The following is a 15,758-nucleotide window of genomic DNA, read 5'->3' as shown; positions in this document are numbered from 1 at the left end:
GCCAAGCCAGGCAGACAGCCTTGAGGGTCCACTCTGCTCCCTACGTCTGAAGTGTCCTCGCTAGGAGGAGTCAGAGGTGTGTGTGTAGTGAGTCACCCTGAAGCTACAGGGGGTTGTTGGGGTCTCGACGCAACAAATAGACCTGATGTCTCTGTGGTGTCTCCATAGAGAACTGACACCATGTCTCAAACACCTGCTGTGTGTGTGGACTAACGAGCCCACTGAGTGTTGATGGTTTTACTATGGAGACGAGCCCACTGAGTGTTGATGGTTTTACTATGGAGACGAGCCCACTGAGTGTTGATGGTTGGACTATGGAGACGAGCCCACTGAGTGTTGATGGTTTTACTATGGAGACGAGCCCACTGAGTGTTGATGGTTTTACTATGGAGACGAGCCCACTGAGTGTTGAGGGTTGGACTATGGAGACGAGCCCGTTGAGGGTTGTAGGTGTAGTGTGTAGGCTAGTCTGAGGGTTGATGGTTGTAGGTGTAGTGTGTAGGCTAGTCTGAGGAGGGTTGAGGGTTGTAGGTGTAGTGTGTAGACTAGTCTGAGGAGGGTTGAGGGTTGTAGGTGTAGTGTGTAGACTAGTCTGAGGAGGGTTGATGGTTGTAGGTGTAGTGTGTAGACTAGTCTGAGGAGGGTTGAGGGTTGTAGGTGTAGTGTGTAGACTAGTCTGAGGAGGGTTGATGCTTGTAGGTGTAGTGTGTAGACTAGTCTGAGGGTTGAGGGTTGTAGGTGTAGTGTGTAGACTAGTCTGAGGAGGGTTGATGGTTGTAGGTGTAGTGTGTAGACTAGTCTGAGGAGGGTTGAGGGTTGTAGGTGTAGTGTGTAGACTAGTCTGAGGAGGGTTGATGGTTGTAGGTGTAGTGTGTAGACTAGTCTGAGGAGGGTTTATGGTTGTAAGTGTAGTGTGTAGACTAGTCTGAGGGTTGAGGGTTGTAGGTGTAGTGTGTAGGCTAGTCTGAGGAGGGTTGAGGGTTGTAGGTGTAGTGTGTAGACTAGTCTGAGGAGGGTTGATGGTTGTAGGTGTAGTGTGTAGACTAGTCTGAGGAGGGTTGATGCTTGTAGGTGTAGTGTGTAGACTAGTCTGAGGGTTGAGGGTTGTAGGTGTAGTGTGTAGACTAGTCTGAGGAGGGTTGATGGTTGTAGGTGTAGTGTGTAGACTAGTCTGAGGAGGGTTGAGGGTTGTAGGTGTAGTGTGTAGACTAGTCTGAGGAGGGTTGATGGTTGTAGGTGTAGTGTGTAGACTAGTCTGAGGAGGGTTTATGGTTGTAAGTGTAGTGTGTAGACTAGTCTGAGGGTTGAGGGTTGTAGGTGTAGTGTGTAGGCTAGTCTGAGGAGGGTTGAGGGTTGTAGGTGTAGTGTGTAGACTAGTCTGAGGAGGGTTTATGGTTGTAGGTGTAGTGTGTAGACTAGTCTGAGGAGGGTTGTAGGTGTAGTGTGTAGACTAGTCTGAGGAGGGTTATAGGTGTAGTGTGTAGACTAGTCTGAGGAGGGTTGAGGGTTGATGAAGGTGTAGTGTGTAGACTAGTCTGAGGAGGGTTGAGGGTTGTAGGTGTAGTGTGTAGACTAGTCTGAAGAGAGTTGAGGGTTGTAGGTGTAGTGTGTAGACTAGTCTGAGGAGGGTTGATGGTTGTAGGTGTAGTGTGTAGACTAGTCTGAGGAGGGTTGATGGTTGTAGGTGTAGTGTGTAGACTAGTCTGAGGAGGGTTGTAGGTGTAGTGTGTAGAGTAGTCTGAGGAGGGTTGAGGGTTGTAGGTGTAGTGTGTAGGCTAGTCTGAGGAGGGTTGTAGGTGTAGTGTGTAGACTAGTCTGAGGAGGGTTGATGGTTGTAGGTGTAGTGTGTAGACTAGTCTGAGGGTTGATGGTTGTAGGTGTAGTGTGTAGGCTAGTCTGAGGGTTGATGGTTGTAGGTGTAGTGTGTAGACTAGTCTGAGGAGGGTTGATGGTTGTAGGTGTAGTGTGTAGACTAGTCTGAGGAGGGTTGAGGGTTGTAGGTGTAGTGTGTAGACTAGTCTGAGGAGGGTTGATGGTTGTAGGTGTAGTGTGTAGACTAGTCTGAGGAGGGTTTATGGTTGTAAGTGTAGTGTGTAGACTAGTCTGAGGGTTGAGGGTTGTAGGTGTAGTGTGTAGGCTAGTCTGAGGAGGGTTGAGGGTTGTAGGTGTAGTGTGTAGACTAGTCTGAGGAGGGTTTATGGTTGTAGGTGTAGTGTGTAGACTAGTCTGAGGAGGGTTGTAGGTGTAGTGTGTAGACTAGTCTGAGGAGGGTTATAGGTGTAGTGTGTAGACTAGTCTGAGGAGGGTTGAGGGTTGATGAAGGTGTAGTGTGTAGACTAGTCTGAGGAGGGTTGAGGGTTGTAGGTGTAGTGTGTAGACTAGTCTGAAGAGAGTTGAGGGTTGTAGGTGTAGTGTGTAGACTAGTCTGAGGAGGGTTGATGGTTGTAGGTGTAGTGTGTAGACTAGTCTGAGGAGGGTTGATGGTTGTAGGTGTAGTGTGTAGACTAGTCTGAGGAGGGTTGTAGGTGTAGTGTGTAGAGTAGTCTGAGGAGGGTTGAGGGTTGTAGGTGTAGTGTGTAGGCTAGTCTGAGGAGGGTTGTAGGTGTAGTGTGTAGACTAGTCTGAGGAGGGTTGATGGTTGTAGGTGTAGTGTGTAGACTAGTCTGAGGGTTGATGGTTGTAGGTGTAGTGTGTAGGCTAGTCTGAGGGTTGATGGTTGTAGGTGTAGTGTGTAGACTAGTCTGAAGAGAGTTGAGGGTTGTAGGTGTAGTGTGTAGACTAGTCTGAGGAGGGTTGATGGTTGTAGGTGTAGTGTGTAGACTAGTCTGAGGAGGGTTGAGGGTTGTAGGTGTAGTGTGTAGACTAGTCTGAGGAGGGTTGATGGTTGTAGGTGTAGTGTGTAGGCTAGTCTGAGGAGGGTTGTAGGTGTAGTGTGTAGACTAGTCTGAGGAGGGTTGATGCTTGTAGAAGGTGTGGTGTTTCGGAGGGGTTGAGATGTTGGCTGCCCTGACTGCTGAGGGGTTTGATGAAATGTGTTTTTTGAGCTACTCTAACTCCCTGTTGGTGTGTGTGTGTGTGTGTGTGTGTGTGTGTGTGTGTGTGTGTGTGTGTGTGTGTGTGTGTGTGTGTGTGTGTGTGTGTGTGTGTGTGCGCGCGCGCATTTTGGAAATCACCCACTCACCTATACCACCAACCTCTCCATCCATACCTCTCTCTCTCTCTTCCTTTCTCTCTCTATCTTTCTTTCCATCTCCCGTTCTCTTCTCGCTCTCTCTATCCGCTTTCCTTTCTCTCCTCTCCCTCTCTCGATCTCCATTCCTCTCCCTCTCTCTTCTTTCCCTCCCCACTCTCAATTCAATTCAAAGGGGCTTTATTAGTAAATAGCGAAAGCAAATGAAAGAAACCAACACAAGTGAGAAGAAACAAAAACTTAGAAATTAACAGAAAACATTTCACTCACAAAGGTTTAAAAAGCTCGACATTTTAAGTGTTATATTATCAGCTATATACTGTATTTTAGCGATGTGCAAATAGTTGTAGTGTGAATAGTAGGGAAAGATTAAATATTGGTGGTATTTACAATGGTTTGTGCTTCACTGGTCTCGCTCTCCCTCCTGCTCCCTATATTCCTCTGCCATCTGTTAACCATGTCACAACACCCAGGTGTGCTTCATTTGGCTGATGATATCTTACTGGTTTTACCCAGGGCGATTATGGGCCAAAATATCATGATATTTTTCACTTTTTTTTTTTTTATAGTATTTTCTGTTTTTGAATAATGAAAGTTCAAAATATTCTTCATAAGTAGTTATAAGTAGTTATAAGTCATTTCAATAGGCCTTTCTTCATTCTGTTTATTTTATACTGTTCATTTTCTAAAATGTCTCCATTTACCACACTTCTGGTATCATTTCCACACTGTGCCTCGCAGGGCTGCATGATATGGACAAAAAGTATAGTCTCAGTTATTTGGTGAAATATTGTGGAATTATGGAAATAGACTTATTTATTCTAATTCTATAGTTGGAATATAGTGGGCAGCACCTTGAATACATTGCTGTTTGACGTGACAATGAATGAATAAGCCAGGGAGGAATTATTGACCAGGGTAGGAACCAGAACTACAAGTGTAATTATAGAAGGCTTGTGGAAAGCAGCATCGGTTTGTTTCCTCACAAACATCTCATTGCATCTTTCTGACCATGTGGACTGCAGAGTGAATGGCAAGTAAAGTGCTTGTGACTCCGTGGTCGAGCAAAACGCTCTCTCTTCTTGAGTGACGGGGCAGGGCTTGGTGTGGGAAGCGGTACGCAGCAGAAGGGAGAAAGACGACTCTAGTAGATAACGAGTAAACTATAAAAAATAAAATAAAAATGACTTTACACACGCTGAAGTGCGTATCACGTTTAACTAACCAAACTTTGAAATACAGTTATAGAAAGTAAAGTAAAAATACAAACTGGTCCATACTTCAATACCGGTATATAGTAAAGTACTCTATACAGCCCAGCCCAACATCATGTGTCCGTCTGTCTGTCTGTCTGTCTGTCTGTCTGTCTGTCTGTCTGTCTGTCTGTCTGTCTGTCTGTCTGTCTGTCTGTCTGTCTGTCTGTCTGTCTGTCTGTCTGTCTGTCTGTCTGTCTGTCTGTCTGTCTGTCTGTCTGTCTGTCTGTCTGTCTGTCTGTCTGTCTGTCTGTCTGTCTGTCTGTCTGTCTGTCTGTCTGTCTGTCTGTCTGTCTGACAGTCACAGTCACAGTCACAGTCACAGGACTGGTCCTGCCTCAGTCTCATCCTCCAGCTGTGCTACCAGGCATCAGTTACTGTGTGTTTACTCCACCTCACTCCAACTCCCTTATTGCTGCACAGAGGAAACTACGCTTGTCTTCACCCCTCTACTTCCCTGTCAGCTTCCTCCCCATCTGTGGAATATTAATGCCGTGTTGTCTTGGGGAATAGTTAGATGTTAGCATGGGGACTATACAAACAGAAAAGCTTTGAACTATCCTGTTGTCTAGTCTACATCATCTATTTCCAGTGCTTGCATCATGGACATAGTGTCAGTACTGGGTACTGGCTGTAGCTGTGTGTAGCTAGCTGTATGGCTGTCTGTAGCTAGCTGTATAGCTGTCTGTAGCTAGCTGTATAGCTGTCTGTAGCTAGCTGTATAGCTGTCTGTAGCTAGCTGTATAGCTGTCTGTAGCCAGCTGTATGGCTGTGTGTGTAGCTAGCTGTATAGCTGTCTGTAGCTAGCTGTATAGCTGTGTGTAGCTAGCTGAATAGCTGTCTGTAGCTAGCTGTATAGCTGTCTGTAGCTAGCTGTATAGCTGTCTGTAGCTAGCTGTATAGCTGTCTGTAGCTAGCTGTATAGCTGTCTGTAGCTAGCTGTATAGCTGTCTGTAGCTAGCTGTATGGCTGTGTGTGTAGCTAGCTGTATAGCTGTCTGTAGCTAGCTGTATAGCTGTCTGTAGCTAGCTGTATAGCTGTCTGTAGCTAGCTGTATGGCTGTGTGTGTAGCTAGCTGTATGGCTGTCTGTAGCTAGCTGTATGGCTGTGTGTGTAGCTAGCTGTATGGCTGTCTGTAGCTAGCTGTATGGCTGTGTGTGTGTAGCTAGCTGTATGGCTGTGTGTGTAGCTAGCTGTATGGCTGTGTGTAGCTAGCTGTATGGCTGTGTGTGTAGCTAGCTGTATGACTGTGTGTGTAGCTAGCTGTATGACTGTCTGTGTAGCTAGCTGTATGACTGTGTGTGTAGCTAGCTGTATGGCTGTGTGTAGCTAGCTGTATGACTGTGTGTGTAGCTAGCTGTATGGCTGTGTGTAGCTAGCTGTATGGATGTGTGTGTAGCTAGCTGTATGGCTGTGTGTGTAGCTAGCTGTATGGCTGTGTGTGTAGCTAGCTGTATGGCTGTGTGTGTAGCTAGCTGTATGGCTGTGTGTGTGTGTAGCTAGCTGTATGGCTGTGTGTGTGTGTAGCTAGCTGTATGGCTGTGTGTGTGTGTAGCTAGCTGTATGGCTGTGTGTGTGTGTAGCTAGCTGTATGGCTGTGTGTGTGTGTAGCTAGCTGTATGGCTGTGTGTGTGTGTAGCTAGCTGTATGGCTTTGTGTAGCTAGCTGTATGGCTTTGTGTAGCTAGCTGTATGGCTGTGTGTGTAGCTAGCTATATGGCTGTGTGTGTAGCTAGCTGTATGGCTGTGTGTGTGTGTAGCTAGCTGTATGGCTGTGTGTGTGTGTAGCTAGCTGTATGGCTGTGTGTGTGTGTAGCTAGCTGTATGGCTGTGTGTGTGTGTAGCTAGCTTTATGGCTGTGTGTAGCTAGCTGTATGGCTGTGTGTGTAGCTAGCTGTATGGCTGTGTGTGTAGCTAGCTGTATGGCTGTGTGTGTAGCTAGCTGTATGGATGTGTGCGTCTGGTCTTGTCAAAAGTCCATATAAAATAATAAAAGATTGATGTGTGAAGTAGTCTGGTATTGAGGAGCGCCTCCGGGAATAAACGTGTGTGAGAGAGAAATAGTCTGGTACTGAGAAGCACCAACAGGGAACGAGAACAGGGAGTGAATGTAGAGACCAGTGATTGAACGCTGAGGAGGAAGGAGAAGCAGAGATAGTGAGCTCAGAGTGTTCAATGTCAGTTGACAGGACTTATTATAAAGCCAACACAGCCAGCATGACATGTGGTCGTTACTATTTTCCAGGTAGTCTGCACAGGAACAAGATGTCACACTATGAAAGATGTGTCCTGTCTTGGCTGAGATTCATCTTTCAAGTTCTGATGCACTGTGTGATAGGAAGTGGTGTTCAAAAACACCTTGAATGTTCTCCATGTTGAAACGTTCTTGCCAAGCATTCTGCACTCTCCATAATGGAAAACTGTGTAGTCTGACCAATGACAGTACACTAGTTCTTTGGCTTTAGTGAGAGTTTGCTTTAACATATCCTCTGTGTCTCTTCAGGGTGTCGCGTGCGGCTTCAGTGCTGTTGTCTGATCCGTGCTTTCAGCTGCACTCCATCCAGCACCTCCTGGGGGAAGGAGAGACCTCTCTGGCTGCAGCAGTGCTCCCCCAAACCCCAACAGTACACCCAGGAGACCCTGCTGCAGCCCCCGCAGAACGTAAACACTTCTCCTTGCACGCCTGTGAGTACATCTCTCTGGCTGGCTGTCTTTTTGTCCGTTAGTCTGTCTGTTCCTTTTATCCGTCCGCCCGTCAGCTGGCTGGCTGTTAGAAGTACTGAAGGAAGTACCCTACACTGCTCAAAATTTTTATTTGAGATCTCCACATTTTGTTAGGTTTTTTCCCCTCATCAATCTACACACAATACCCCATAATGACATCACAATACCCCATAATGACATCACAAAACCCCATAATGACATCACAATACCCCATAATGACGTCACAATACCCCATAATGACGTCACAATACCCCATAATGACATCACCATACCTTATAATGACATCACAATACCCCATAATGACATCACAATACCCCATAATGACATCACCATACCCTATAATGACAAAGCAAAAACTGAAATATCACATTTACATAAGTATTCAGACCCTTTACTCAGTACTTTGTTGAAGCACCTTTTTTGCAGCGATTACAGCCTTGAGTCTTCTTGGATATGACGCTACAAGCTTGGCACATCTATATTTGGGTAGTTTCTTCCATTCTTCTCTGTCAGGTTGGATGGGGAGCGTCGCTGCACAGCTATTTTCAGGACTCTCTAGAGATGTTTGATCGAGTTCAAGTCCAGGCTCTGGCTGGGCCACTTCGAGGACATTCAGAGACTTGTCCTGAAGCCACTCCTGCGTTGTCTTGGCTGTAGGCTTAGGGTCGCAGTCCTGTTGGAAGGTGAACCTTCGCCCCAGTCTGAGGTCCTGAGCGCTCTGGAGCAGGTTTTTGTCAAGGATCTCTCTGCACTTTGCTCCTTTCATCTTTGCCTTGATCCTGTCTCCCATGAGAAGCAAGATTCTCTGGTCTGATGAAACCAAGGTTGAACCCTTTTGCCTGAATGCCATGTGTCATCTCGGGAGGAAACCTGGCACCATCCCTACGGTGAAGCATGGTGGTGGCAGCATCATGCTGTGGGGATGTTTTTCAGGGGCAGGGACTGGGAGACTAATCAGGGTCGAGGGAAAGATGAACGGAGCAAAGTACAGAGAGATCCTTGATGAAAACCTGCTCCAGAGCTCTCAGGACCTCAGTATGGGGTGACGGTTCACCTTCCAACAGGACAAGGACCCTAAGCACACAGCCAAGACAACACAGGAGTGGAGGCCTCTCTCCCTCCATAGAAAACCCCCTAAACCCCACAGCAGCATCCACATGTTGTTTACTACACTAGAACATTGGGGCTCCCGAGTGGCGCAGCGGTCTAAGGTACTGCATCTCAGTGCTAGAGGTGTCACTACAGACCCTGGTTCGAATCTAGGCTGTATCACATCCGGCCGTGATTGGGAGTCCCATAGGGCGGCGTACAATTGGCCCAGTGTCATGCAGATTTGGCTTGGGGTAGGCTGTCATTGTAAATAAGAATTAGGTCTTAACTGACTTGCCTAGTTAAATAAAGGTTAAATAAAAAATAAAAACTTCTAAAAGAATCACCAAGCCAGTGACTAGTTGCTGTCAATCAGGACCTAATCTAAACTCTTCTCATCCTGGTTTTAAACTCAGAGAGCAGTACAGTATGCACCTCAGTCAGTAGACTATTCATCTCTTATGAAAATAAGCTCCTCTCAAACTCAGAGAGAGAGGTGAAATGAGAGGGACCCAATACCCCCCTGGGTCTTTTCAGAGTTTATTAGAGCGAGCGGATTTTAGAGGGAGGAAGTGTGCTCCACTAGGCTAGCAAAGCCATCTGACGTAATTGGATGGCTCATTTGTGTACTAGGTTCTGTGTGAGAGGGGGGGAGAAGAAGAGCGACGGAGGGGAGAGAAAGATGGAGAGAGAGAGCAGAGAAGAGAACATGATAAATGAGGTCCCTCACAGAAGTGTCTTGTAATTCTGTGAGGTCCTGGCGGTAACAGCTTGGGCTCCGGTGTTTCGGAGGGTAACGGAGAGGGCTCTCATCAGTACTGTGATGAGGTAGTGATTCTTTTTCTCCCCCTCTCCCCCCTGCCATCTTCATTATATCCTACCTCCATGGGGCAGGTGTTACATTAGCTGTATTAATCAGACCGTGTGTGAGTGCCAAATGGCACACTATTCCAAATATAGTACCTCAGGCTCTGGTCAAAAGTACTGCACTATATCGGCATTAGGGTGCTATTTGGGATGCACACACAGTGTGTGGAGGATGTATATGGCCCATGCCACTATGTTAGCTAGCTGCCGGTCAATGCTTGCCAATCTGAGGCTTTTCCTATTCAATTAAAGGCCCAGTCCAGTCAAAAACTCAATTTTGCTGTGTTTTACTGTATATATATTTCCACACTATGTCGTTGGAATAATACTGTGAAATTATTAAAATGAATAGACCAAAATGAAAAGGTTCAACATTTCCTCATCTCCCACCCCTTCTAATGTGCCTATACCCGATGCTCCTCCCTCTTTTTCCACTGCCCCACTACAAAGTTTCTCCCTGCAGGCGGTCACTGAGTCCGAGGAGTTCCTGAAACTGGTATAGATGGTTTAGACCATTTCCTATTTAATATTACTGCCCCTATCATCGCCAAGCCTATCTCTGGCCTTTTTAACCTTTCTCTCCTCTTTGGGGAGGTTTCCATTGCTTGGAAGGCAGCCACGGTTTATCAAAAGTGTTGTAAAAACTTGTCAATAATCAACTGCTTTCTTGATGTCTATAGTATTGTCTGTGGTATGCAATCTGGTTTTCCGCAACCTTAAAGGTCAGTCAATCAATCAATCAAATGTATTTATAAAGCCCTTCTTACATCAGCTGATGTCACAAAGTGCTATACAAAAGCCCAGCCTAAAACCCCAAACAGCAAGCAATGCAGATGTAGAAGCACGGCGGCTAGGAAAAACTCCCTAGAAAGGCCAGAACCTAGGAAGAAACCTAGAGAGGAACCAGGCTATGAGGGGTGGCCAGTCCTCTTCTGGCTGTGCCGGGTGGAGAATATAACAGTACATGGCCAAGATGTTAAAACGTTCATAGATGACCAGCAGGGTCAAATAATAATCACAGTGGTTGTAGAGGGTGCAACAGGTCAGCACCTCAGGAGTAAATGTCAGTTGGCTTTAAATAGCCTATCATTCAGAGACAGCGGGTGCGGTAGAGAAAGACAGTCGAAAACAGCAGGTCCGGGACTAGGTAGCATGTCCAGTGAAGAGGTCAGGGTTCCATAGTCGCAGGCAGAACAGTTGAAACTGGAGCAGCAACATGACCAGGTGGACTGGGGGCAGCAAGGAATCATCAGGCCAAGTAGTCCTGAGGCATGGTCTTAGGGCTCAGGTCCTCCGAGAAAAAAGAGAGAAAGAATTAGAGAGAGCATACTTAAATTCACACAGGACACCGGATAAGACAGGAGAAATACTCCAGATATAACAGACTGACCCTAGCCCCCCAACACAAACTATTGCAGCATAAATACTGGAGGCTGAGACAGGAGGGGTCGGGGGACACTGTGGCCTCGTCCGACGATACCCCCGGACAAGGCCAATCAGGCAGGATATAACCCCACCCACTTTGCCAAAGCACCGCCCCCACACCACTAGAAGGATATCTTCAACCACCAACTTACTACCCTGAGACAAGGCCGAGTATAGCCCACGAAGCTCTCCCCCACGGCACGAACCCGAGGGGGGCTCAAAACCGGACAGGAAAATCACGTCAGTGACTCAATCCAATCAAGTGACGCACCCCTCCTAGGGACAGGATGGAAGAGCACCAGTAAGCCTGTGACTCAGCCCCCGTAATAAGGTTAGAGGCAAAGAATCCTGGTGGAGAGAGGGGAACTGGCCAGGCAGAGACAGCAAGGGTGGTTCGTCGCTCCAGTGCCTTTCCGTTCACCATGACACCCCTGGCCAGACTACACTCAATCATAGGACCTACTGAAGAGATGAGTCTTCAATAAAGACTTGAAGGTTGAGACCGAGTCTGCGTCTCTCACATGGATAGGCAGACCATTCCATTAAAATGGAGCTCTATAGGAGAAAGCCCTGCCTCCAGCTGTTTGAGTAGAAATTCTAGGGACAATTAGGAGGCCTGCGTCTTGTGACCGTAGCGTACGTGACGGTATGTACGGCAAGACCACACCTGTGAGATGGGTAGGAGCAAGCCCATGTAATGCTTTGTAGCTTAGCAGTAAATCCTTGAAATCAGCCCTAGCCCTAACAGGAAGCCACTGTTGAGAGGCAAGCATTGGAGTAATATGATCACATTTTTGGGTTCTAGTCAAGATTCTATCAGCTGTGTTTAGCACTAACTGAAGTTTATTTAGTGCTTTATCTGGGTAGCCGGAAAGTAGAGCATTGCAGTAGTCTAATCTAGAAGTGACAAAAGCATTGATTAACTTTTCTGCATCCTTTTTGGACAAAAAGTTTCAGATTTTTGCAATGAATCAAAGATGGAAAAAAGCTGTCCTTGAAACAGTCTTGGTATGTTCGTCAAAAGAGAGATCAGGGTCCAGAGTAACGCTGAGGTCTTTCACAGTTTTATTGGAGACGACTGTACAGCCATCAAGATTCATTGTCAGATTCAACAGAAGATCTCTTTGTTTCTTGGGACCTAGAACTAGCATCTCTGTTTTGTCCGAGTTTACAAGTAAAAAAATATGCCGCCCCCCACTTCCTTATGTCTGAAACACAGGCTTCCAGGGAGGGCAATTTTGGGGCTTCACCATGTTTCATTGAAATGTACAGCTGCGTATCCTCCGCAAAGAGGTGAAAGTTAACATTGTTTCCGAATTACATCATCAAGAGGTAAAATATATAGTGAAAGCAATAGTGGTCCCAAAATGGAACCTTGAGGAACACCGAAACTTACAGTTGATTTGTCAGAAGACAAATCGTCCACAGAGACAAACTGATATCTTTCCGACAGATAAGATCTAAAGCAGGCCAGAACTTGTCCGTGTGGACCAATTTGGGTTTACAATCTCTCCAAAAGAATGTGGTGATCGATGGTGTCAAAAGCAGCACTAAGGTCTAGGAGTACGGGGACAGATGCAGAGCCTTGGTCTGACGCCATTAAAAGATCATTTACCACCTTCCTGAGTGCAGTCTCAGTGCTATGATGGGGTCTAAAACCCAGACTGAAGTGTTTCGTATACATTGTTTGTCTTCAGGAAGGCAGTGAGTAGCTGTGCAACAGCTTTTTCAAAAAAAATTGAGAGGAATGGGAGATTCGATATAGGCCGATAGTTGTTTATATTTTATGGGTCAAGGTTTGGCTTTTTCAAGAGAGCCTTTGTTACCTCCACTTTTAGTGAGTTTGGTACACATCCAGTATTTCGGGAGCTGTTTATTATGTTCAACATAGGAGGGCCAAGCACAAAAAGCAGCTCTTTCAGTAGTTTAGTTGGAATAGGGTCCAGTATGCAGCTTGACGGTTTAGAGGCCATGATTATTTTCATCAGTGTGTCAAGAGATATAGTACTAAAAAACCTTAGTGTCTCCCTTGATCCTAGGTCCTGGCAGTGTTGTGCAGACTCAGGACAACTGAGCTTTGGATAAATACACAGATTTAAATATGAGTCCGTAATTTGCTTTCTAATGATCATGATCTTTTCATCAAAGAAGTTCATGAATTTATCACTGCTGAAATGAAAGCCATCCTCTCTTGCGGAATGCTACTTTTTAGTTAGCCTTGCGACAGTATCAAAAATTCATTTTTGGATTGTTCTTATTCTCCTCAATTAAGTTGTAAAAATAGGATGATCGAGCAGCAGTGAGGGCTCTTCGATACTGCACGGTACTGCCTTTCCAAGCTAGTCGGAAGACTTCCAGTTTGGTGTAGTGCCATTTCCGTTCCAATTTTCTGGAAACTTGCTTCAAAGCTCGTGTATTTTCTGTATACCAGGGAGCTTGTTTCTTATGACAAATGTTTTTTGTTTTTAGGGGTGCGACTTCATCTAGGGTACTACGCGAGGTTAAATGTAGTTCCTCAGGTGGTTAACTGATTTTTGTACTCTGATGTCCTTGGGTAGGTACAGGGAGTCTGGTAGGGCATCTAGGTATCATTGGGTTGTCCGAGAATTTATTGCACGGCTTTTGATGATCCTTGGTTGCGGTCTGAGCAGATTTATTTGTTTTTGCGATTGCAAACGTAATACAATGGTGGTCCGATAGTCCAGGATAATGAGGAAAAACATTAAGATCCACAATATTTATTCCACGGGACAAAACTAGGTCCAGAGTATGACTGTGGCAGTGAGTAGGTCCGGAGACATGTTGGACAAAACCCACTGAGTCGATGACGGCTCCGAAAGCCTTTTGGAGTGGGTCTGTGGACTTTTCCATGTGAATATTAAAGTCACAGAAAATGTGAATATTATCTGCCATGACTACAAGGTCCGAAGGAATTCAGGGAACTCAGTGAGGAACGCTGTATATGACCAAGGAGGCCTGTAAACAGTAGCTATAAAAAGTGATTGAGTAGCCGCATAATTTCATGACTAGAAGCTCCAAAGACGAAAACGCAGTCTTGGGAAAAAATTAAATAATAATAATAATGAAATTTGCTGTTAGCACCACCTCCTCCTTTGTGGGATGCGCGGTGGATATAGTCACTTGTGTAACCAGGAGGAGAGTCATCATTTAACACAGTAAATGTATCATGCTTCAACCATGTTTGTCAGGCCAATCACATGAAGGCTATGATCAGTGATTAGTTCATTGACTATGACTGCCTTTGAAGTGAGGGATCTAACATTAAGTTGGCCTATTTTGAGATGAGATATCTTTTTATATCACAATCTTTTTCAATAATGGCAGGAATGGAGGAGGTCTTCATTCTAGTAAGATTGCTAAGGCGAACACCGCCATGTTTAGTTTTGCCCAACCTAGATCGAGGCACAGGCACGGTCTCAATGGGGACAGCTGAGCTGACTACACTGATTGTGCTAGTGGCAGACTCCACTAATCTGGCAGGCTGGCTATCTCATTGTGGAGCTAGAGGAGCTAGAGTCCTGTCCATGTTCATAGATGAGTGCACCCATCCAGCTAGGATGGAGTCCGTCACTCCTCATCAAGCCAGGCTGTAATTGTCTCCAAATGCTATCTTTTGGGTGGGGCAGAAAACATTTTTCAACCAGCAATTGAGTCGTGAGACTCTGCTGTAGAGCTCATCACTCCCCCTAACTAGGAGGGGGGCAGAGACAATTGCTCAATGCTGACACATCTTTCTAGCTGATTTACAGGCTGAAGCTATGTTGCGCTTGGTGACCTCTGACTGTTTCATCCTAACATCGTTGGTGCCGACGTGGATAACAATATCCCTATACTCTCTACACTCGCCAGTTTTAGCCTTAGCCAGAACCATCTTCAGATTAGCCTTAACATCGGTAGCCCTGCCCCCTGGTAAACAGTGTATGATCGCGGGATTATTAAGTCTAATACTGCGGGTAAAGGAGTCGCCAATGACTAGGGTTTTCAATTTGTCAGAGCTAATGGTGGGAGGCTTCGGCATCTCAGACCCCGTAACGGGTGGAGGAGAGACCAAAGGAAGCTCGGCCTCTGACTCTGACTCATTGCTTAATGGGGAGAACTGGTTGAAAGCTTCTGTTGGCTGAATGAGCGACACCGGTTGAAAATGCCGAAAGCATTTCCTTCCAGAAGCCACAGCAGCAGGTCCTAAAAGATGTCACCATTGCCCTTGATTCTAAGCAATGTTGTGCTGCTATTTTTAATGACTTGACCAAAGCTTTTGATGCTGTAGACCATTCCATTCTTGTGGACTGGCTAAGAAGTATTGGTGTCTCTGAGGGGTCTTTGGCCTGGTTTGCTAACTACCTCTTTCAAAAAGTGCAGTGTATGAAGTAAGAACATCTGCTGTCTTATCCACTGTCTGTCACAAAGGGAGTACCCCAAGGCTCAGTCCTAGGCTCCACGCTCTTCTCAATTTACATCAACAACATAGCTAAAGCAGTAGGAAGCTCTCTCATCCATGTATATGCAGATGATACAGTCTTATTCTCAGCTGGCCCCTCCCCGGACTTTCTGTTAAACACTCTACAACAACGCTTTCTTAGTTTCTCTGCCCTTAACCTTGTTCTGAACACCTCCAAAACAAAGGTCATGTGGTTTGGTAAGAAGAATGCCCTTCTCCCCACCGGTGTGATTACTACCTCTGAGGGTTTAGAGCTTGAGGTAGTCACCTTATACAAGTATTTGGGAGTATGGCTAGATGGTACACTGTCCTTCTCATTACATATCAAAGCTGCAGGCTAAAGTTAAATCTATACCTGGTTTCCTCTATCGAAATCACTCCTCTTTCACCCCCAGCTGCCAAACTAACCCTGATTCAGATGACCATCCTACCCATGCTAGATTATGGAGATGTAATTTATAGATCGGCAGGGAAGGGTGCTCTCGAGTGGCTAGATGTTCTTTACCATTCGGCCATCAGATTTGCCACCAATGCTCCTTATAGGACACTTCACTGCACTCTATACTCTTCTGTAAACTGGTCATCTCTGTATACCCGTCACAAGACCTACTGGTTGATGCTTATTTATAAACCCTCTTAGGCCTCGCTCCCCCCTATCTGAGATATCTACTGCAGCCCTCAACCTCCACATACAACACCCGTTCTGCCAGTCACATTCTGTTGAAGGTCCCCAAAGCACACACATCCCTGGG

The 15,758-nt window shown here is 45.9% G+C and overlaps 1 protein-coding gene across 2 annotated transcripts in view; it reads left to right on the top strand.

Annotated features, from left to right (window-relative positions):
* The window catches only part of rnf123 (ring finger protein 123), a 270,077-nt gene that overhangs the window by 207,859 nt on the left and 46,460 nt on the right, over positions 1–15,758 (top strand). For both annotated transcript variants that reach the window (XM_014168343.2, XM_014168342.2), the window contains exon 35: positions 6,946–7,127. In XM_014168343.2, coding sequence (XP_014023818.1) covers positions 6,946–7,127 — 182 coding nt within the window. The remainder of the gene's footprint in view (positions 1–6,945; positions 7,128–15,758) is intronic.

This window comes from Salmo salar, chromosome ssa22, assembly GCF_905237065.1.
Source record: "Salmo salar chromosome ssa22, Ssal_v3.1, whole genome shotgun sequence".
NCBI lineage: Eukaryota > Metazoa > Chordata > Actinopteri > Salmoniformes > Salmonidae > Salmo > Salmo salar.
Note: the sequence above shows the minus strand (reverse complement) of the source record. Positions and strands in the feature narration are given on the sequence as shown.